The sequence below is a fragment of the Chlamydotis macqueenii genome, chromosome 19 (assembly GCF_036417535.1).
Source record: "Chlamydotis macqueenii isolate bChlMac1 chromosome 19, bChlMac1.mat, whole genome shotgun sequence".
NCBI classification, from domain to species: Eukaryota; Metazoa; Chordata; class Aves; order Otidiformes; family Otididae; genus Chlamydotis; species Chlamydotis macqueenii.
This window is the reverse complement of record NC_141574.1, coordinates 5,176,013-5,199,122: the sequence shown is the minus strand read 5'-3', so window position 1 is coordinate 5,199,122 and position 23,110 is coordinate 5,176,013. Positions and strand designations below refer to the sequence as shown.

The 23,110-nt window shown below is 42.7% G+C and overlaps 1 protein-coding gene across 4 annotated transcripts in view; it reads left to right on the top strand.

Annotated features, from left to right (window-relative positions):
- Nucleotides 1–2,241: 2,241 nt before the first annotated feature.
- Nucleotides 2,242–23,110, top strand: part of GOSR1 (golgi SNAP receptor complex member 1) — a 30,234-nt gene continuing 9,365 nt past the window's right edge. Inside the window, exons 1-8 of one of the 4 annotated variants that reach the window (XM_086763061.1) lie at nucleotides 2,242–2,330; nucleotides 2,838–2,952; nucleotides 4,615–4,702; nucleotides 4,914–5,021; nucleotides 6,173–6,264; nucleotides 6,673–6,747; nucleotides 13,579–13,656; nucleotides 13,961–14,025. In XM_086763061.1, the coding sequence (XP_086619187.1) occupies nucleotides 2,300–2,330; nucleotides 2,838–2,952; nucleotides 4,615–4,702; nucleotides 4,914–5,021; nucleotides 6,173–6,264; nucleotides 6,673–6,747; nucleotides 13,579–13,656; nucleotides 13,961–13,985 (612 nt within the window). In that variant the 5' untranslated portion in view covers nucleotides 2,242–2,299 and the 3' untranslated portion in view covers nucleotides 13,986–14,025. Of the gene's footprint in view, nucleotides 2,331–2,837; nucleotides 2,953–4,614; nucleotides 4,703–4,913; nucleotides 5,022–6,172; nucleotides 6,265–6,672; nucleotides 6,748–13,578; nucleotides 13,657–13,960; nucleotides 14,026–21,512; nucleotides 21,543–23,110 lie in introns of those variants that run through there. The other 3 variants (XM_086763059.1, XM_086763058.1, XM_086763060.1) reach the window with 3 other exon arrangements.

Here is a 23,110-nt window from a genome sequence, read left to right as displayed (position 1 = left end):
CCCTTGGTTGCTTCTTGTTTGTGTAGTAACCTGGCCTTTGGGGTCTCGTGTTAGCGTTACAACAGCACGGCATCTGAAAGAGGAACTGACGATTGTTCTAAGCAACTGGATAAACCGATTGTGGTGGATACTGTAGGAAAGCAGTCAGTTACTGGCTCACCTGATCAGTTTTGCTCAAGTCCACCACTATTCATGAGGAAACAGTAAAGTCTGACCACTGCTTTGTATTTGAGCATTACTGGAGCAGCAGGGAGAGGTCATGGGAGTATCCATGGCCCAACTTCAGTCTTAAATTTTAAAAAGCTGCACCATTTGCCATTGTCCACCCTAGACCGTTTAGTGATCAGAGCACTTTGGAAACACCCTCTCATCAAGCTCTGGTGATAGCGGACAGCGAGTCAGCCTGCTGGCTTGACTCTGTTCTGCTACTCCAGCATCCCTGAAGTATGCAGCAAGAGCTCCACCTGCTTGTGTGTCTGCAGTTGTGTCCGCTGCTGCGAGGGCCTGGGTGCAAGGTGTGAGGAAGGGCCGAGCGGCTGTGCTGGAGGAGGAGAGAAAAGCAGCCAAATTCTGTTTTCTAGCACTTGGCAGGAAGTTGGAAAGAGGAGCCCAAGACACCCACACGGGATTTGTGGGGAATGGAGGGGATGACCAGAAGGGAAGAATGACTGAAATGTTTGGTTTTCCAAAGCCTTTATGCATCTCTGACATTCTTGCACTGGGGTTAGAATAGGCACTTATTTTCTTGCTGCTCATTTTCTTTTTTAATTCTTACCCCACTGACCTGAGCTCTGGGGTGCCGGAGCCTGGTGCAGCAACATCTTAGGCACCTCGTTTACCCTGAGCTGATCTGTTCCCCAGCAGCCTGGCGAGGTCCACTAGTGAAACCTGCACGTGGTGTCTGTGAGCGGGTGTTTGCACCCAAGTGCATGACAGTGCTCTGGGGGAACAGTGCAGCGGGTTCCCCACGGGAGGCTGCTGGGCCACATCACCTTGGGAAGGAGCTGTTCCTCCCCTGTTTGTGCGGTAGATGCCCTTCCAAAACCCTGTGCCTGTGGCGGTGCTGCCATGCTCACCGTCTCAGCAGCTGCGTGTCTGGAGGGACAAAGATAACCCTTCGACACCAGTGTACCTGCTTTCCCATTCCAGGGGGAGTTACATTGCCTAAGATGGGGCTGGGGAGGCGTGCTGGGAACAGGGAGCTGAGGCTCAGTGTTCCCCGTGCTCCTGTCCCATATTACTGTGGTGTGAGAGAGGTGCTCTCGTTACCTCTGTTCTGCAGGAGCCAGGAACGTCCCCGTGCCTGCTCCCAGCTCAGGGAGCTGAGCAGGGGATGGGGTTTGATCCTGGGCTATGACCCTTTTCCACGTGTAACGGGCTACAGCACATGATAGCGTTAACCCTGCCGAATCTCCCAACTTTTCCTGCTTCTGAGGGTTTTAACAAGAAACACAGCTGGGGTTTTATATTAAAGCTGAGTTTGCAAAGGGTTCTTGGGGCTCTGTTTGGGCTTTGTTTGCTCTGGCAGCAGGTAATGGACTGAGCTGGCCTTGCTTTGTCCCGGTAGCAATAAGCTGATAGGAAACAGCCCTTTCCCTCTGAGAGGGCGTTTTGCAGTTAGCTTGGAGTAGGTGCATATTTCTAAGGTGTGTGGATTTGAGATGTTTTGCAAACGTGTGAGACTTTTCTACGCAGCAGGACCAGGTGGGCTGTCCGGCTCTCGCTCCCTGCTCGGAGCCGCAGCAAGTAAGCGGCTGGGCTGTCTGTCGCCAGTTCTGGGAAGGCAGGAGCGGCCTCTCCTTGCCGTCAGTCTGATGTCTGTCCGTCCGTCCGTCTGCGGGAGAGCCCGTGCTGCTTCTGGCGAGGAGCTGGTCCCCCGCGGGCCCTTGTCCTTGGAGCGTGTCCGTCCGTGCACTGTGCCTTCAAATGTACATTTTTAAAAGGGACTTGAATCGCCTTTTCCTGGCAGTGGGACTGGGTGGCGCGAGGCGAGGCCTGGCTCTGCCCTCAGCCAGGCCCTCTGGTTTTTTACCTGTATACTGAGATCCAATAATCTGTATAAAACTATTTTGATGTCCACCTGGGTTGTCTCATTCTTTCTACAACGGGCAGCGGGGGCTGGGGGCACCGAGAACCGGGGTGGGGGGCCCGGGAGCCAGGCACCGCCCAGCCGCTGGGGGGCGCTGCAGCGGGAGGTCCGCCCGTTCCCGGCGGGCGCCGCGCTCTCAGGGAGACGCTCTGGGCTTCCCTTCTCGACGGCGCGGGCTCGCCGGGCCGCGGCTGACGTTGGACAACAAAGATGGCGGCGGGGAGCAGCAACTACTGGGAAGGCGAGTGGGGCCCGAGGGCGGCGGGGACGGGGCGGCTGCGCGCCGCGGGGCCCTCCCGGGGCACGGGCCCGGCCCTGGCAGGCTGGAACCGCAGCCGGGTCCCATCTGCCCGCCCGCGGGGGGGCCGGAGCCGGCCGCGCCCGGAGGCTGCGGTGGCCCCATCGGCCCCTCAGCCGTGAGGCGGCGGCGCCCGGCTGAGCCCCGCGGCGGGGAGGCCCCGGGGTGAGGGGGGGAGGCACCCCGCGCCGGAACCGCCCGGTCGTGTGGGACAGGGCCTGGGGGGTGTTCAGCCCTGCCCCCCCCGCCGGTTTCAGCGTGGGGTGCTCCCCTTTCTGCGCGGGCCGCCGCGGTTCCCCCCTTCTCTCTGTAGGGTTCCCCTGCCCGGGGCTCCCGAGGGGGCTGCGCCCGTTCACCACCTGGTGAAAACGCCACCTCTGCAGGCGTGGGGTCACCGTGCGGGTTTGTGACTTCTCCCCTCCCTTCCCCGCCCTCGGCCGCCCTGTGCAGATCTCAGGAAGCAGGCGAGGCAGCTGGAGAACGAGCTGGACCTGAAGCTGGTCTCCTTCAGCAAACTCTGCACCAGCTACAGCGGCACCCGAGACGGAAGGCGCGACAGGTATAGGTACTAGCCCATTTCTTTATGTTTTAAATGCTGCTTGTGCTATTTGATTCACTTTAATGCTAGTCCCACCTGTGGCCTTTATGCTTAGCTTCTTAAAAAGCTCATTTCAGCACTTCTTGATGCAATATTGACTGATGTTGGCATGTGAGTCAGAAGGGTGTGTGGGCTGCAGTGGTGCATCGTGAGAACACGTATGTCACTAGGGGAAACGGAATTTAAAGTTCATTTTGTGTCTGTGGGGTTAGTCTGCGAACTGGTGATAGGACTTTTTAATACGCACTACATCAGCTTATTTTCTAGGTTTTCTTGTATTAAACTAGCAGGGGGTTTTCAGGGACTTCAGTACTGGGGGAGTTTAGCCTTGCCTCTCCCGGGCGGGCTGGTGTGGTGTCTCTAAGCCCTGTTTTAACGCTAAGGGAACTGGAGCTCTGAGCAGCTGTGACTGCTCCAAGGCTGCGCAGGTGACCAGCCCTCCCTTCAGGAGAGGGGGCGGTTTCTTTCTGGCTTTCTCCTAAGACAAGTAGTTATGGTGAAACTTTTTATATAAATATATGAACTAGATGTGTACATACACAGCTGTGTGTGTATATATGAGTAGTTTCTGTCTGCTCTGGGCAGAGTGATGTATGATAAAACTTTTTAAGTTTTTCTAGCTTATGGGCCGGAGTTGAGGTCTTTCCTATAGTTCCACAGCACTGATTATCAGCTTCTCTGTCCCTGTGCACAGCTTTTAAAAACTGCCATTCTTTGCTTGTTGGCTGTGGGTCCCAACACTGTATCAGTTGGGAGCGTGACTACTCTATGTACGTGTGTTGATGCTTGTATTTGTTTGTTTAATTTGATCATTAAATAAATTTTGAACCTTTAATGAATTTCTGGTTCCGGAAGCCTGATAGAGCCTCAATAATGTGATCGTGTTACTCTTGAATCAGAGTTCTAGTCTCTCTCTTGTTCTAACTCTGTGCTGTTACTTGCCATGTAATCTAATAGTTTTCGTTATTGTTGCGTCCTATTCAAAACTTAGTTCTCTTTCTCCAGTTATGATAGCTTCCCAAAGCAGAGAGTAGTCTCTGAAAGGTGTTACTTGTCCTACTTCTGCAGGCTGGCCTGCTAAGTGTTGTGCTTCTCTTCTGTTGCTTAGATATGACTTATCGTTACAGTTTTAGTTTACCTTAAAAAGCATAGGGAAGGTGTAACGTGTGAACCTGTAGTTGTGATGAAATGTGTGGTTTGTATTGCTCTGTAGAACGCTGACTGCTTAATAGGTCAGTGGGTTGTCCTAGCACTGTGTTGTTGAGGTGCAGTTATGTAGCTGGTGTAACATGCTAACAGTGCAGTGCTCCCTCCTGCCAATAAACAAACAAATGAAGCTTAAAATCTGGGGAGAGAAGGGCATTGGTGCTAGACGCATGCTGGTAGTAGACAAGTGTTTGGTGTCAGGCGTACCTTCCAAGGAGAGGTGGTATTTTCCCCACATGATGCATGCCTTTAACTCTTACCTGAACTAGTGATGCAGCATGAGATGATAATGTCATTTTCTAGACATGATGCATCCCTCTAGGAAACCTGGGTAGTGGAGGTTGCCGACACCTGATACTAGTGTGTCCTTAGTACCCGGATTCGTTGTTATACTTTTCAGTAACTGCTGTTCTTTTTCCTTAGCTCTGACACAACTCCTCTCTTAAATGGATCAAGCCAGGACAGAATGTTTGAGACCATGGCTGTGGAGATTGAACAGCTTCTGGGAAAGGTAACTCAAGTTGCTGTGGTTTTACTTCAGCGTGTAGGAAATACCGCAGTACAGGTTCCTGAGGTGAATGTTAGGAAGTACTAGTACAGACCAGTGCGTTTGAAGGTGTGTGTCTGTCGTTAGAGCTGGCTCCTTCAACTTAGGCATTGTAACTTTCTTACAAGAATAAGCCATTTCGTTATTTTGGTTTTTTTTTTTTTCCTTCCTCTAGCTTACTGGGATAAATGACAAGATGGCAGAATACACAAACAGTGCAGGAGTCCCGTCCCTGAATGCTGCGCTGATGCATACGTTACAGCGTCATAGAGACATACTGCAGGTAACAAGCATGTTTTTATTGCTTTTATTTTGTGTCTTTGTTTGGAATAATTATCAGCAGTGCTGATGTCCCAGTATGCTTGGATGTCTTACAGAAGATTTAAATGCCACCGATCCCGTCACATTTATTCTTTCCAGGTACACCAGTCAGTGAACTCTGAGTTGAAAAAATAGCATTTTTTATGTCGTGGTGGTGACTACCACCTAGCTAAGAAAGAATAGTAAAGCGTGCGATCTTATATAGGTGTCTTTTACACAGCATAGGAGGAAAGGTACTGTAGTGAGTTACCTTGTCTGTGTGGTCTGTCACATAACAATGTGAGAGGGAACATCACATTCGAGATAAGAAAAGAGGACTGTAAAACCATCTGAACTGCTACATGGAGTTGAAGGGCATGTGATGGCTAAAGCTACCGACTAGTGTTATAAACCAACCATGTTTCAGACCAGTGATGTTTTCATGGCACACTAATGTTAAAAATGCGTGTTTGATTTGGCTGATCGTAGACAGTTTGGTTGCTGGTTTGTATCCATGCAATAGACAATGTAAAAAGCATAGTATTGTGTAAAAGCTATAGCATTTATATGAAAAACAGTGCTGAATGTTTACAATGATTTTTGGTGGACACCAGTTGCCAGTTAAATTGTTTTTCAAGCAGTATTAGTTGCCTGAATTTTTTCAAATGTAAAATTGGAACTTGAAGATTTAAAAAAAAAAAAAGTAATCTTCGTTGTTCAGAAAAGACTTCTTTTTCATCTGGTGTAACTTAGCAAAATAAATGTCTTCTCCACACCAAATAAGTAAGTCTTACTAGCACTTCAGATTCAACCAGTAATGGCGAATTCCAACACAAAATGGTAATTTATCAGAAGGATGAAGATACGTGAAACTGGGACAAGGAATTACAGTGGATTTCCCACTATGGCCTTAGCTGTAGCTACCAAAAGTTAGCAAATACTGTAAGAGCAGTGGGTTTTAAAAATACTTTGCATTACCTCCTAAGCATTTTTAATGTTAATTTTGTAAGTTGGTCTTGCACTTTGTGTTAGAGAACAGCTAACACTTCAAAAGATGATTGGATCTTACTTGAGTATATTGTGTTGTTAAATTGATCTCGGGATCCTGATTTTGGAATAATTGTTTTATTACAGGATTATACACATGAATTCCACAAAACCAAAGCGAACTTTTTGGCAATACGAGAAAGGGAGAATCTGTTGGGATCAGTACGAAAAGATATCGAGTAAGTGACGTTGTGTGTAACAGCGATGATACGGGGCTGTTCTCAGCAGGGGAAGGTGGGAACCTGCTGTAGGATACTTGGCATAGCTTATTTGTCTGTGCTCTGAATAAAGCAGAAAGTTACTTGAATTCACAACTCTTACTAAGGCTGTGATAAGGTTCTGTTCTGTTTTGTTGTTTGGTTTTTTTTTAACTATGAAAAGGAACTCGCGTTTTTAAAGTAAAACTGTTAAGCTATGCCCAATCATTTTAAAACTGACCTAACATACCTCGAACTTTTCTATTTGGTCACTTCAGAGTAACAAAGCTTGGTATGTATGTGCATCAGTTAATGTTGTCTACTGAAAAGCCTCTGGAAAAAATATTTTTTAAATTTTTGTTTTTCAAATTTTTTAAAAATACATTTTAGATCATATAAAAGTGGGTCTGGCGTGAATAACAGAAGAACAGAACTATTCCTGAAGGAACACGAACACCTTCGAAAGTAGGTGTTATTTGTTATTTATTTATGTAAATAAGTATGTGTCTAACTTTTCTGGGGGACAAACGTTCTTAATTTCAAATACGTGTGAAAGCTTTGTCCATTTGTAGGCACATACGTCCACAAGGAATGCCTTGCACTGTGTATTCTGTGACAGTGCTGCTACGTGGGCAGCTAGATAAACATTTATTGCTGGCTGTGAAGTGGATGTAGTAGTAGTAGTCATGGTAGTTTTCAGTGATTTTTTTACTTCAGGATCCTGTTGACGCTAAGTGACATGTATGCATTGTCTTCTGTGGGCTTTCGCAAGTCACTTGTGACTTGGGCTTCATGCTTGGCCTCCTCTCTTAGAGAAGTAGATGCCTGTATAGCATGCTAACTGGGATAAGGGTTAAAAAACAAGAAAAGTCCCGATGATTTAGCTGTTCCTCTATTTCTTCTCTCTTCTCCTTCTCCTCTTCTTCTTTTCTTCTCCTTTCTCAGTGTGAGGCAGAGACTCTAGTGAGGCAAATTGACTGTTGGCCAAGATAACAAGCAAAATAGAAAGCACTTTGTTTTTATTCTTGTTGCAGAGAGGGCATTAGGTTATGAGTAGCTGCGTTGTGTCTTCCCCATTTTCCTCATTCAGCAAAAGCAGCACACTCTGCTAGAAGAGCACTGGAAGGTTCGCGTTTCCGAGACAGTCAAGAAGTAGCCCTGATCTTCATGCATCTGTGTTCTTGACTGTAGTCGTGCTAAACTTCAGTCTTACGCAAGAGGGCAGGCTTTCATTTAAAATAAATAAATAAATTAAAAATTACCTGTGGCTTTTCCAAATGTGCTCTCTTAAAGATAAGTTAAACTTCTAGCCAGAAATGCAAAAAAAAGCTTTTACAGGAAATTTAAACCAAATTCTTCGATTGTGGCTTACCACCACTTTATCCTCCATTTTCTTTAATATCTTTAAAACTTAGAAATTAATTTGTTTGAAGCTTGAATTATGACTTTTGCTAGGTTGAATTTATTATTAGAAATGCATGATCAGGAAATGTAAGTTTCCAGGAAAAACATCACAGTCTTAATATTTTTTATTTTTTTGTTTTGTTTTGCTTTGTTACTTTATTGGAAGGGTAGTAAATACTTCTATACTTTTGTCATTTTGTTTAAAAAAGCTACAAATAAAATATTTCTGGAGTTGTAAAGTATAATTCCAAGAAACTGACATTCCTCTGTACTATTTTGAGAAGTAAGAAACAATGAAGAGAGAAAAACTTAAAACATTTTATACACGTTGTCTGGCAGATGTCTTCAGAATTTGAGCCTGGCATTTGTTGATGCATCAATTACTTTGATCTCTTTAAACATACTAAACGCTCCAGTATGTTTTTAGGATAAAAATACACAAAAAGTAGAATTAAGTAAGGCAATTTCAGAAATAGTTAAATCATCTTCTGAGTGTTTATTTGTAAATTTCAAGACTTAAAAAAAACCCGAAAAACCAAGGCGTTGAGAAGAAGAAAACAAGAAATAAGCGTGACTTGCAGATCTTCAGGAGAACAGGGCCAAAACTAATCATGAAATACTACTGCAAGGTGGAGATAACTGTAAAGTGTATGAAGAAATCTGGTGTAGAAGCAGAAGAAAGCCTTGGTGAGGAATCAAAGCTTGCAAGACGTTCAAAACTTTGGAACTGAGTATCAGTAAGCTCAGAAATAGATATTGGCAGTGGAAATTATTAAAGAGGTTCAACATGTTTGTCTTCAGAGAAAGCAGTTAATGGGCTATTAATGCCAAAAAGCTGTAAAAGCTAGCAAAAGGTCCCAGGAAATCACCAGGAGCTGGCAGATTACACCAAATATACTCCTAGGATAAGCTGACAAGCTTTCTGTGAGTTTTGGTGCCGAATATTTGCAGTGCAGTAAATCGTGGTGCTAGACTAATTGATAGAAGTACATGATAAATATATATACGTTGTAACAAAGACACGAGTAAAAATTCAAACGTATTTTTAGTGAAGTTGTGAAACCTGTTAAAAGAGCTTGAAAAATGGAGATGGGAACATAAACTTTGCATGTGTACTGTTGTATGCTGCAAAGTAATGAAATAATGCCACAGAAATGATGTATTTGTGTTGAATTACTTATTTATTCCATGATCTGATGGTAGAGAATGTACGAGCTTTTACCCCGCTGCAGAGCACCAGTCTCGTCTGGCAGCCTTTTTCTTTATGCGCTACCATGTGAGACAGGATAAGCGGAAACTGGAGTTCACTCTTGGCGGTGTTTTCTGTGAGCGCTCTTTAAAAAGCGTGCTGGCAGGCCTAGGCGGTGTTGTTTGTGGTGGCGTCTCACTTGGGAGTAAGAGGAGAGCCAGAAAGCTCCTCTACGGGAGGGACTTTTTGAGAGAGGCTGGACTTCTGCTTTTTGCCTAAATCCGGCTTTTTCTTTTTTTTTTTTTTGTCACAATTTGAGCATCATCTCTTCTGAAAGGACTAAGAATGAAGTTTTAGTCTTAATTTTACGTAGGTCAATAATGATAAAAAAGGAGGGGAAATAAGAAAATCCGTGAGTACAAAGTTTTGATGAGTAAAAGGATCCGACGTGTACCAAGCACCGAGGGAGTTACAGCAGCTGAAGCGCTGTGCAAACCCTTGGTATGCCTGCAGTACATAAAACTGCTGTCCATTAAGCCGTGAGGATCGTGCATCCATTTGGATTCACTTTCCCTGGGTGGGGCCGGCTGCTGTGTCAGTGCTGCTGGCACGAGGGTGTTGTGCGCTTGCACGTTGGCATCGCGGTGCTGCCGGGGCAGCCCTCGGGCTGGGGGCGCGCGGGGCTCCGCGCTGCCGCGCCCCGCTTCTGGGAGGGTTAGAGGAAGCGTATTGTGGTGTTCTGTGTTCAACTGAAAGCTTTGCTGCTGCTTCAATTCGTTTTGTAAATCAGCTGATTCTGAGTTTTATTGGGAAAGGAGGTTTGTCTAGAAATTTTATTGACTGTGGATAGGAGGCATAAAGTTTCTAAGTCACTCAATTTCCTACTTAATTTCTTTACAGATAATTCACGTATAGTTTTATCTACCTTTGGAAATAAAAACAATAATGCTTAAATTTTTTTATTAAAAATTTTAACACCTGTTAAGTAAAATGAAGCTGGAAGACAAGTCTTGTCAAATATTGGTACCCTGTTAATATTTTTATCTAATACCTCAGATCTTTTGGCATGTCATGTGCTTAAGGAAATAAAAAATCTGGCACAGTTGTGTTTGTAGTTGATCTTTCAATGCTTGTTTTCTCAGGTCTGTGCCATTCAGTAAAGATGTTTGTTTCATCTTTTCAGTTTGTATGCTTTTGGCCAGGGAGGTAAACAAGTCATCTTTTTTCTTGTAATATTGTTTTCCATCTAAAGAAAACTATTTTGATGAATAGATCTATCTTAGCATTTTAAAAACTGCTCTGAAAAGTGCTGCCTCAGAGGAAAGAGTCCTATCAACTTAGTGTTTGCTCTGAGAAATTCTGCTGTTACTGATGAGTTACAGCCTAAGTCAGCAGAGAAGGGACTGATGTGTTTGATTAAATTTGGGATATTGCGTGCGTATGCGAGTGAAAATTTCCCTTGTGTGAGTACTTGCGTTGTGTGTGGGTGATGCCGATGAATTTGTGTACAGATTGATGAAGGCTTCCAAGGTGTAGATACAAATGACAAGTTTTATTACCTACGATGCATTAGTTATAAAACTAGATGAAAACTAGACCACTTAGTGGCCGCTAGCATTTACTGTAGCAGGTTTGTTCTCTCATTCTAGGGCCACTGTATGATTGCTCTTCTATTACTCTGCTCCAGTGCTCAAAAATCAGACAGCGTCCCTTTCCAAAAGAAGTGGCTGATGGTGAAGCAGGTGCCTGTGCCAGCTGGTGCAGATATCGTTAGCTGTGCTTTTAATTGTTTTCAGGTGACTGCAGGTTTCTGGTGATTGTTGCCATGCAGGCTGTCAGTCCATCCAGTAAGAATTTTCTAGCTTAGGTGGAGTATCCTGTGTAAGTGATGCAGGCGGATGAGACGAACCTGCTCAAAGTGCTCAGGGAAGCTAAGGGCATTCAGACACCCTGGTGTGTCTGAACATGTTTAGCTCTGGAAACAGAGAGTGTAGGGGTGCCAGAGCGGGTGGGCGAGAAACTTTGAAGGAGAAAAGGAGGAGAGCAAACAAATCAAAGAAGGATGCGCGCTGCATGTGAAAAAGCAAAGAAGGATAAGAGAAGTGAGCAAAAGGAATAACGGGAACCTGCAGCAGTTGTGTAATGGTGCTATTAATAATACATACCTGATTCATGGAGGTGATCAGAATAAAATAATGTTTGTGCTGTACTTCATACATGTGAAGTTCTTTGAAGTACTGAACGTTATTACTGTTATTAATTGCATTTCATTTTTCAGCAGAACCATTTCAAGTTTCCTGTTGTTGTTTGGGCAGAAATGGCCACATTCAGTAGAGAATAATCACCGGGAAACAGCTTTCAAACTTTGTTCGTAATACATTCCAGATCTTAATAGAGGGAGTGACTTATTGACCATAAATATTGATGTTGCTTACAAATTTTCACTTCAATACTGGTTTGCACAGAGAAGTCAGCTTAATGAGTTGCTGAGACACCTTACAGGGCTTTTGATTATAGGTGTGTTGATCTTTTGGGAAAAAGCTACCAGTTTTCTGCCTCAATTTAGTTTCCTTTTCTTTGTTATCCCTGTTCTCTGCTCGGCATGCCCTGATTTCCATTCACTGTGCTGTTGCTGTGCGTGTTCCTGAGGGTTTCAGTGGCCCAGAGAACTGCTGTTGTCCCTTTCCATCCCCTCCTCGCCTCCCCATTACAAGCCCACGGATACACAGAGTAACTGCTCCAGCTGACACACGCTTCGCCACGGCGTCACCTTCATCTTCTCTTGGAAGGAAAGAGACTGTAGGAAAAACAGCTAATTCACCAATTCCTTTTTTTTTCCTGAGGTGGCTGGGGAAGCAGCAGGGAGGGAGGAGTGTGATGAGCCTCTTCCCTGGGTGCCTGCTGGCTGCCTGCTCTGCAGTCTCAGAACTGCTGAGCTCTACTTTCGTCAGGCCCAATAAAGGTTTGGTTTTTTTAATTGCAAAACTTACCTCTAATTTAAACTTATTTTCTGTTCACATCAAAGCAGAATGTGGTGTTCTTGTCGCTCCATTCTCTTAATTTTAATACAGATTTTAACTGAAGCAGCCCTTGATAATGAATAATTTTATTTGATTTATAGCAGTTATGAAAATACAAACCAGATCTGCTATGGAAGGACAGTCCACGCTGTCCACATCCTTGGTGTGCACTGTTTGCCAAGAAGCACGGACTACGGTGTAATTTGGCTGCAGACTTGCTGTGCTGTAGTAATGGAAAGCTGCAGCACTTTGTCTATTGAACTGGAAGATACAGTGCAAGAGAAGATTGAGGAATCTGGGTTAAAACGTTTCTCTGCTGGCCATTAGTTGCAAGAGCTCTGGCAATGGTGTATCACTGTCTTCCCAAATGCCATTGGCTTGTTTTCTTTGTTTCTGGAATAAGGAAGTTTGGGAAACTATTGCATTAAAAGTGTGTGCTATTGCCTCAGCTAGCCAGTCTGGGTGACGGCGGTAATTGCCTTACTGACTGACTGACCACTGAATATCCATAACACAGACTTCTGGGGTAGGGCTGTATGCTCTGTCTGAGCAGCAGCACAAATAAAATGGTTTTCAAGGAAGGGATTTGAACAAAGGAGGATTTTTGGTATTACAAAAGCTTACTTAAGGATGCAGAACGACTTGTACTGTAATCCTATTTCAACATACGATTCTTTTTTTTCCTTTCTGCTCTGTCTCCTATTGCTGCAGAGTTTTCTCAGTTGCAGTTTCGCATCAGTGATTCCTTCCTTTACCCTTAATATCTTCATGGAACTGAATGGGTTTTATTTGCAAGCCTGCTGGCAGAACCTCTGTCTCTTGCAGATTCATGGCAGAATGACCCAAGGCCACTTCGTAAGCGGCCGCGTCGGCTTCCCCTGTAACAGTCCCAGACTGAATATGAGTTTTGGCCATATCATAAACTTACCTACACCACCAGACTGAGCACAACTTGCCTATTTCCTGATTTTAATAGTACATATTCCTCAATGAGGGAGATGGTTCGTGTCTTCTGGAAAAAAGAAACTTCACTGCTTATTATGTGACTGTAATTATGACTGTATGGGCAAGTTATTAAAGTGGTTTAATGAGAATTTGGGGAGGTTCAAAGCTTGCAGGCAATGAAGGAAGATGTTCTCCTGGGTATCGTTATTATTTATAAATAACTTAATAAAAGAACATGAAAATCAGCTAAGCACTTCAGGATTTAAAAGAAGTTTTCCCTCTAAAAATAGCTTGAGCTTCATTAGAGTAAGATCAACTAGTGCTTTTCATCTTCCTCTGCTGTATTTAGGACTTAAAAAACCAAACCTACCCCAAAATACTAAACCAAAGATTATATTAATCTCACAAGATTTATTTGCATGCTTTCATTACAGTTTGACTACTTTAAGAAATACTGTAATCAATAATTTCTCTGACACTGATGACTGTAGTGATATTTTTATCCTTCAGTATGTCTAAAATGAATTATATTTGAAGAAAGAGGGGAGAAAAACCACAGAAACAAAAAAAAAACCCAACAAACTTAAAACATGCATGCAGAAAACCCAGTTTGGGGATTTCTTTGTAACTTCCACTACAAAATTGAATTATCCAGGTGACAAAGGATGCAGTCGCAGAGGTGTTAGCATTAAGAAGCCCAAACTCACTGTTTGCTCTTCATCTCTATAAAATGTGAAGGTTTTTGCATGAGCTTCCATGTACCCCCGGGAAAAGGCTACAGAAGTTACGCCAGGTTGTTTTGAATGTCTGCAGAAGGTAAAGAACAAACCCTCACCACACAGTGTGAACGATCACCTGAATATATGATGGCAAAGGGTGGCTGGGACTAAAACTCAGCTCTGGGTCTCGGTTCTGGGCTTTACCTCAGAAACAAGGCTGTGCCTTTGATTTGGGGAGAGGGAGGGACAGAAAACCACACTTCAGACTTCAGAGCTCTGTGTTTGCCTCTGAAGTTTCATGCTGGTTTCAGAAATAAACAAGTCAGTGATGTATGTTTTATTTGTTTTTAGCTTTTCTTTCAACGCTGTTTCTTAACTAGGACAGCTTTTCCCCCCTCCAGGTCTGCAGTGAAATTAGGGCTCTGACAAGTACTGAAATCCTTCTTACCTGGGTTGCTTCTGAAAAGTAGGTGCATCTTTGAATAGAATCAACAATTATGAAGTTTTATAGGATTTATTTTGCGGAATCTGAGAATCATTTATTGTTCTAATGTGGCATGGTTTTGGTTTTGGGTTTTGGTTTTGTGTTTGTGGGGGTTTTTTTTGTGTACTTCATTATTCTTTAAGGTCAGAAGTGCTTGCTCATTATTTGCGATTGGAACCTCCAGTAGAAACAAACTGTTGAATTTCATTTGACGTGTATGGATGCGTTAAATAGTGATTGCTTTCATTTTTCTCAAATATTGAGTGTACCTCTGAGAAGCTATCACGTTACTGTATAAATGTCATTCTTGAGATTATTTAATTTGAGCTTCTGTACTAATGCATCTGAATGAGGTTCTCGTCGTTCTTGGCTGCTGTATGGCAGCCTGTGCAGGTACCTCTGTGTTGCTTTACCAGTGCTTTGATAAAAGGCATCGACTCCCATCTGCTGAGGATACTTTCTGTCAAATCCATACTGGTAAGCGGAGGTAGATCCAAGTTCCCACTAAAGCATGTCTATTTTAGCCTGATAATACAATTTTGCTTCCAACCTTTCAAGGACCTTAGTTTTGTTGTCAAGTGAAAGATGCAGAGTGTTTTCCTCTCTCTTGAGAGACTTGTTTATAAGTATAGTTGCACTTCTGGAAGAATGCAGCTTGTTCAGTCTTAGATAAAAAGACAAGTCTACAAACACAGCGAAACTGGGTCGGAATTAAAATGTTGAGATCTTCACCCGTTAATGAATTGCATCCTGAATTTGGATTGTAGGTGGTTTAAATGTAGTGTGCACTTTAAATTCTGAACCATGAATGTTCGTTATACTATATCATTAACTATGCAATTTTAAGAATAATTTTCTGAAACTTAATAAACAGTCAGGTAGATAGTCGCAGCACGAGGTACTTTGGCCAGGTCCTGGATGAAAGCCATGTAGCTTTCCACGTCTGCCAAACGAACCCTCAAAACCACAGCAGGTGTAAATACAGTTAGGAAGCAGAGTACGTTTCTATCAATGTGTGTTTTAGGGGTTTGTACTGAATTAAAATTGGGTTGTCATCTTAGGTCTGTGTTAGCTTCACTGGAGATTAAAAAGATAATAATTATGAAGTCGTTTATGTGATGGGGCCCGTCTGCAAGATGTTTGTGAGTAGTAAAACAATCTTCCTGGCTTTATCTAGCTTTAGTCAGAAACCACTGAGCTAGAAAAGCGGCACCATCTTTTCTGTAATGGTACAGATTATAAAAAGCTTGTGTTTCTTATGATTTGTGCATCTATCTCATCTGTGTGTGCCTAACAAGTCAGTAATGACACGTTATCTTGGTAGGGCTCATTTTTTGTCAGATCAGTGTTGGAGATTGAAGCCTGTTCCTACTTCCTTACTTACAAGTGTTTTTTGAGAGGTTTACCCTGCAGTTAAAGGTATAATTAAAATTATATGGTTTAAACCAGAGGAAATAATGAAACCAGCGCTCCCACTGAATCCTAGCTGTGCGTGCAGCATGTAAAACTGGAGGGAATGCCGATATAGCCCATTAGTGAGTTACTGGAATTGTTCTGACAATTGTGGTTACTGGTAATGACTTACAGTAAGACCTGCCCTTCTCGGTTCATTTCACTTTGTCCCTATGGGTAATACGGAGCAATTATATGTGAGGGCCAATCTATCCAGGAACTTTCACAACCGTGAACAGAGAGCCTCCAGAAACCTCTTTATGTGGCTGCTGGTGCCACCCTGGCATTGGTTTTATGCTTACGAACAGGCAACCAGCTGCTCCGCTTCGTTTTGACGATGGGAGCTCTTTTCATTTTAAGTTTTTAACTGCATTCTTTGGGTAAACTGTGTACTGCAGGTTATGGAGAAGGCTCTTATTTCCTTATAGATCAGCTTTATAGGAAGAAGGATTGCTGTTGCTCACCCTCTTGGGACTTTCAGATATCAGGCGCTCTCCCCAGTCATCTTTCAATGCGCCAAAGAGCTTTCTTGGCTAACTTCTCTTTTTGCAGAAACGTTTCCTTCCCTCTGTTGATAATTCCCACGCAAGTCCATGGAGCTCAGTGGAGGTGCAGGCTGTGCCTTTTGGAAATCATGGAGAAACAACCTGTTGGTGGTTTTGGACCTGTGAAGGTGGATCCTTGGGTTCAGGGCTCTCCCACAAAGGGAGAACATCCCTTGGTATTTGCTTGCATCCATTACGTTGTTCTTTAAACTGAGTTAGAACAACTAATCTTGTTAGTGGTTGCGGTGTGTAAGTGGACATGTTTACAGATGTGAGACAGCTGCAAAGAAAGTACTTCTGGTAGCTTATCTTAAGTCCAAACTGCTGGAATTGATAAGCTGTTGAGATATTCATTTAGTGCAGCTAGGAGTCCAATTTGTAGTGAATTTTGTGTCATAGGATTGCGGTTGGAGAAAGCAGATCTCCCCAACAACAAAAGGTTTATTTTCTGGGAAATCCTTTGGCAGGTTCTTCCGTACGGTGAACGACATGTTATCTCGTGTACAAGATACACATGAACCATCTGGAAACAAATTCAACACCAAATGATGTTGATTAACTCCTGCCTAGAGCGATGGGTTATGTTCCAGTGCCTTTCATTCTAGATTTAACAGATTGCTTGCACTGATTAAAAGCAACGTGATGTTGTGCTATTGTGCTTTTTTCTTTTCCAATTTTGCGATTTCCTAATTCTTATTGAAAGTGATGGCTGAGTGTCCGACTCCCCAGGACAGCGATCCGCAGAAATAAGCTTGCTTATGAGTTGAGAGTTTGTAGGTGTGGTGTTAACATACTGTTCCTTTGGAGCAAATCTACACATTGACTTAATGCTCATGTTTATGCTGGGTTTTATGTTTGATTGTTGTAGGGTCTTATTTTATTTTGGCCACTGCAACAGAAAGCATGAAAACATTATCTCCTGAGCACCCAGATTTATACTTTGGTTAACTTACAAAGGGAGCCCACAAACGATAGCTGTTTGTGTTGGCATTTGCACTTTCTCTGCTTTCAGAATGGTTTCTGCGGGCAAACTGTTTATCCCTGAAAATGCCCGTCTTGCCTCACTTGTTTGTTTTTGGCCAGCTATCTCTTCTGATTCTGGAAATGCAAGGTGTGTGCTTCATAGTCAAATACATCCCTGCTCCTCCCCGTGCCGGTGCATGCTGTGCATTCGTAGCAGGTGCTACTTCTGCTCTTCCATAAAAACACGCAAATTTTGTGTGGTCTGCAGGGTCCTCTATTACAAATTTTCTCTCTTTGAGTGTCATATACTCTAGGTATGTTTGTCTCACCATGCTCTTGTGTTGGGTCTCAGTCAATGAGTTGTCTTCTACACCAATTTTTGTCTTCATTAGCAGCTATAGGAGACTGTCCAAACTAACGAAGCAGCTCCCGTGCAATTCACTCTTTGACACTGAATTGAATCAAGCTTGAGATGAGTCTTACAAAATCTGAAATATCTTGTTTGTTATCTTAGCCAAAAAAAAAAAAGTGTTCTACTTTACATTCTTCTAGTTAAGTTTTTAAAGATTTCAGAAAAGACTTCAGAATTGTTTAGATTATAAGGTGCATTGGCAAGCAGAAGAAATGAGTTGGAGCTGGGTGTTTTTCTGTGTGTGCAGTGTTCCTTTCACTTGTGAGTTAGGAGTGGTTATTATGATGGAAATAACTGACTGTGTAACTCTGATTTGCTTCATCATAGTCTGTATATTTGTATTAGAATATCAAGTATGTTTGGCAATATTTGCATTCCTGGAAGCTCCACGTTGCCAGCACTGTGATCCAGCACTGTGAAAATACAAAGATTTAGGACAGGCAGTTGGAGAGAGCTGAGACTAATCCTGCAGTTAGAGAAAGAACAAAGTAAAATTATTATTTTTCTAATTATATTTTATGAAAGTAAGAAAAGAATTGTTAAGTGCGATGTTGGTTTATTCTACAGGGGTTTTGTCTGATCCTTTTTAAATTATTCTTTGTGATAATATTGCCCCTAATTTATCTGAAGGGTTTAAAGTGCCTGTGAAATGAGTTGTGTGCAGATGAGTTTTACTGCCGTTCCTCTGATGAGTGCTTGTATTGGTACCTAGCAGCAGCAAAATCCATGGCTATGGGAGAAGCCCAGTCCTCACCTAAGTAATCATCTATATTGCTGAATTTTAACTACTGCCATAGAGATTTGCTTTAAAAAAAAAACGTAAAACACTTTCTTTAGTTGTAAAAATGTGATGTGACGGGCAGGCTTCTTTTCTATCCTTGAGGCGTATTTCAGTTAATTTTTCCTTTGGTTTAATTTACCTGTCTGCATATTTAAATGACAAACTGCACAATCTCTTCTGAAGACAGCAGTTGCACAGAGGCCTGATTATTTCATACGCATGGCTGCCACTGTTGGATTTGTGCCATTTATTACAGTAGGTGATTGCCTCAGCATCTTTCAGCCTTTCTTCCGTATAGTATTTTTAAATGGCTTTGTGAAAGTGCCATCTGTCTCGACAGGTGAAAAAGCACAGCTTATTGAAACAGATGGCAAATCAGATTAATATTGCGCAGATCCATCGTTTGCTTGCTTGGACGTTCATAAGGTAATGTCCACTGCATTTGTTGTCTTGCTTGGAAAGCAGAAGAACAAAGTCAAGAGATTTTTTTTCAGGAAGTGCTAAACTTAGCAGAACTCTGCGGGATTCTGCTGTGCAGATTTTTACCATAAAATGTTCCTGGTCACACCACCTTTACCAAAATTTCAGTGAATGTCATTGCTGTTTTCTGTTTGGAGTTTGTTCACCTGCTGGAGGTTTGCGAGCAAGAGATGTGTTTGGAAATCCTCTGAGGGCTGTTAAAAGATGATGCTCCTTGGCGTGGGAAAGACATACTGAAAGTTGTGTTTAGTAAATCTGTATTCTTCCCAGCTATTTATTTAAGACCAAAAGTTAGTTCAATCTGCCCTTACCTATAAATCAACCGTTCTGAAGAAAATTTATATGCATCTCATCCTTTTAAATAGTTGGGGTGATGTCCCTGTAAGTTGAGAATCATTGATCTTGTGACTTCAGATGCCTGTTAAATGCCTGATGTTGGCATTTGCATCTAAGGTCTATGTTTGTTGGTACAGAGAACTGTTTATTACTGGGTTAATGCATTTTTATTAACTTCTGCCTGCCGTCATCTTACAGGTAGCTATGTTTCCGGGGTTTGTTTTCATATGTATACATACATACGTAAAAAAATAATGCAGTATAATATAATTGAATCTGAAGCTTTTAAATACTTTTTGTGTTTACGTCTCTGATTAAGCAATGAAACTGCCTGACTACAGCTTTCGCTAACATAAAAAGCAGTTAGTGTCTCTGCTGCAAACTAGCAAGCCTAATTTTCGTGCTCTGAAAACCCTGGAGAACATCCTAGTTCACTTAAGGTCTCTAAATGTGTTCAACTTCCCCGTCATCTTCAGTTCATCAAAATGAAAATACTAAAATTTCATCAGTTAACTGGAGAAAGAGCTGATAATGCTGGTGATGATTTTGCCAGGGTAGGGGGCTTTTAAATAGGATTGTTCTGGCAATGTTTTGTTCTACAGAATTTTTATAAGTGTGACTTACTTTTAGCTAGGCTCCTGATAATTTTTCTTGTGAATAAATTTTTTAAAAAACCTGTAACATTTTAAAAATGGTGCATTCTTGTGCACCATTCTTGCTTTTCAGACTGTTTTCCAGTGTTTTTACAGTTTATTCTTATGATGTACTGCTCACATAATACACTTGTCTGTTAGAGACTGTGTATGAAAGGCACATTCTCAGTTGTATTTTATGTCTTCGAAAATCAGCAAGTACAGAAATCTTGAATGCATCACTTTTCTGCTTGCCTTGGGGGCATTGTCGGATGCTGTGAGACTTGAGACTGCTTACATCATTGTGTGTACATAGCTATGGTGTTTTACTTCTCTGTGCCAGTGGTAATAAATACCACAGTGAATGAAAATGATTTTATTTGATCAAACCGATGCACTTGCAGCTGATACCACTCTTTGGAGCGTGGCTTTGTTTTGGGAGCAGAGAGCAGTGTTCCAGTTCCAGTGTTTGCTGCCCCAGTTGAGTCCCTCTCCACTTAAAATCGGGAAAAATATTTTTAGTGCTCTGTGTGCTGTCTCCGTATTCCAAGGCATGGACTAGACTGAAATAGCAACCTTCATGTTTTCACTCCTCTTCACAGACAAATAAGGACGTTCTGTTAGCATCTCCCCCCGGAGCCCTTTACACACGCGTGCGCACACTGCACGACGTGCTCCTTCGCCGTGCCTCCAGCTGGAGGTGTGGGGGGATCTCCAGAATTGCTGTGGGTAGAAGAAAGGTTCCAAATCGGGCAGCTCTGGCTGAGTCAGAGGCAGAACTGTGCTGCGCCGGAGGCTGTTGATACCTTCCGTTCCTGAGGTGGCCAAACACTTGGAACGAGGAGTCCGTTCTACGAGAGTTGGTGTAAATCTGTGCCATAAATGGAGCCATTTTAGGGATGCATCATTGTTTCTGCAGTATTGGGACGCAGTCATCTATTCTGTCAGTGTTACATTTGAGATATTGATTGCTGTAACAACATACGTTTTTCTGGGATTTCGTAATTGTCTGTGAAACGGTGATTAAAAACCTGTCTGTAAGAAGTTGTGTACAGAAAAAGAGAAATTGCTCAAGTCTTCTGAGAATCTTGTTTGTCATCTTAATCTTGCACATAATTTTTTTTTTTTTAACTGAAATAGTCTCTCTGTGGTGCTGTATTTTAGGCTGTCGTTTTCCCAGTGATGCGACACAGAAACGTGATTAACGGGTGGTAGCGAGGGGGAAGGGGCTGGTTATCAGGGTCTCTCTTGTACAGATGGTGTGTATTCGGTTTCCCGTAAGCGTTGCTTAATTCCCATCCAACCGCTACTACTGTAGAAGGAACTTGCCTCGTTAACCACCATAGGACAGCGTTCTGTAGCCTAGCTCTGAAGCAGTGTTTTGAGATGTTATCACCTGGAACCAAGCCTCAGCTTTTATTTTTAATTGCTTTTTTTTTGAGGCATGGGCAGGAGTGACCAAGATTAAAGAGCAAAAAATGTAGGTATTTCCTTCTCTAATGTTCCTTTCCAAAATGTCCTGGGCACCTGGTGCACATCAGGCTCAGGTAACATTAATTAGCCATGAATCCTGGAGCCCGTTCCCTTTTTTTCCATCCTCACAGTGATTTATGTGTTCTAGCATCTGCTCTTGCATACAGTTAGGAAGTGCTGCTCCAGAGGACACTAGGTGCATCTTCTCCAAAGAGCCTCATTATATATCCACCAAATCTCTGTGGCAGCAAACAGTGACAGCACCCTGAAATCAGACATTCTAAGGGCAGGTTTGTTGAGGTTTGTGTTATGGCAATTGTTGGTTTCATAATCTAGAATAATACTTGGTGCTTGTTACCTTTTTTTACTTCATTTTTTTTTCTTTTGCCTTTCAGCTCAGATCGACTGATAGAAGAAACAATAAGGTAGGAATGAACTTACTAATTTTCATTATTTTCTGTACAATCAGCTTTCACATTGAATTGTGTCTAGAGATAACAGTCATTTTATTTATACAATAACTCTACTGTTTACAACTCATAGGCAGCATTACAATGAAGTGGTGGTGAGTTTTATTTTCTTTTCTATTCAATGTTGACATAATGGTGTTGCTTAAATATTTTATTCATCCTAGTTTAGAAATTGCTGTTCAAAGGTGAATAGCCCTTACAAAAACAACGGGAATGGTCGAGAGTGAATCTCAGATTGAGCCGTTCAGGGCTATTCCAGTGGTCAAGCTTTTTTGTCTCACAGTGTCGCTCTTCTATAACACGATTTTCTGTAATCCTTCAGTGTGTCCAGCACGGTAGCGTGCAGCTGATATAGGTAAGGGCTGTTACCACAAGGCCTTGAGAGGTTATTGCTGTTGTGTAGTTATTTATCTTTGGGCTTTTTTATGTGGTTTGAATACTTGAGTAATAGAAATTTTATAACTGTGGCATCATAAGTTACTTTTATCATCTGTGCCCTTCCCAGTCTTCCATTGAACTTTGGGATTTTGCAAACCAATAATTTAGAGTGCCCGACTTAATAGGTTTAAATTTTCGATTATTGCTTTAAAAAAAAAAAAAAGAGGAAGAAAGCAAGCAAGCAAGATATGCTTTCAGATAATGCATGTACTGGCATAAGAGATCAAGAAGAGTAATTAGAGGTGCAGGAAGGCTCTCTGTCCATTAGGGGCTGACTGGCTTAAGCACACACAGTGGGCTCAGTATATTTAACACGGTGGAAGAATGTATTAAACCGCGGTAATGTGCAGGGATGAACCAGAAGTGGTCAGTACAATAATTTCTGAAAATGCGGGTGTGGTCTCACCACAGCCTCATAAAGGTATCTGCCAAACTTAGCACAGTTACTGTGGATGTTTGTTTTACTTTGGGTTCCAGTCCTTTCCTGATTAAAAATCCTCTCCTTTATTGCCGTGCCTGTAGCTCTGCTTTTCCATCTCGTAAAAATGCTTAACATTTGTTGAATCCCTTATTTGCTGCCACTCCAGTAAGTAGGGCATTAAACAGCATATGGTGATTTATTAAGCTTAATATCCTGCAAAATGACTCGTATTTTATCATTTGAGCTTTTCGCCTAGCCTGTGTCATCAGGGAAGCTGAGAGTGTGTGTGATGAGTGAACCTCTGTGTCGATTCACGTGTGCGAGGGCACGCAGCCGCAGCAAACGGCAGCTGAGAACAGGGCAGCTGCCTGAACATTCACCCGGGTGCCTCCTTCACTTTGGAGCCTGCTGGGAAGGTGTCATCAGTAGGTGTCCTGGCGGCTCTAAAACCGCTTGGAGTTTCATTTGTGTGAGCTGCGGTCCCGTGGCTGACTACGGATCGACTCTCTCCTCGGTGGCTGCTTCTCGTGCCGCAGTCCCTGCCCCACAGCTTGGTTCGGAGCTCCTTGGCGCTGTTTGCTGAAAGCATTCCTTGGATTTTTGAGAGGCTGGATTTCAACACTCCTTGTTGCACCGTTTATTACCTGTAGTAAATGAACCTCTT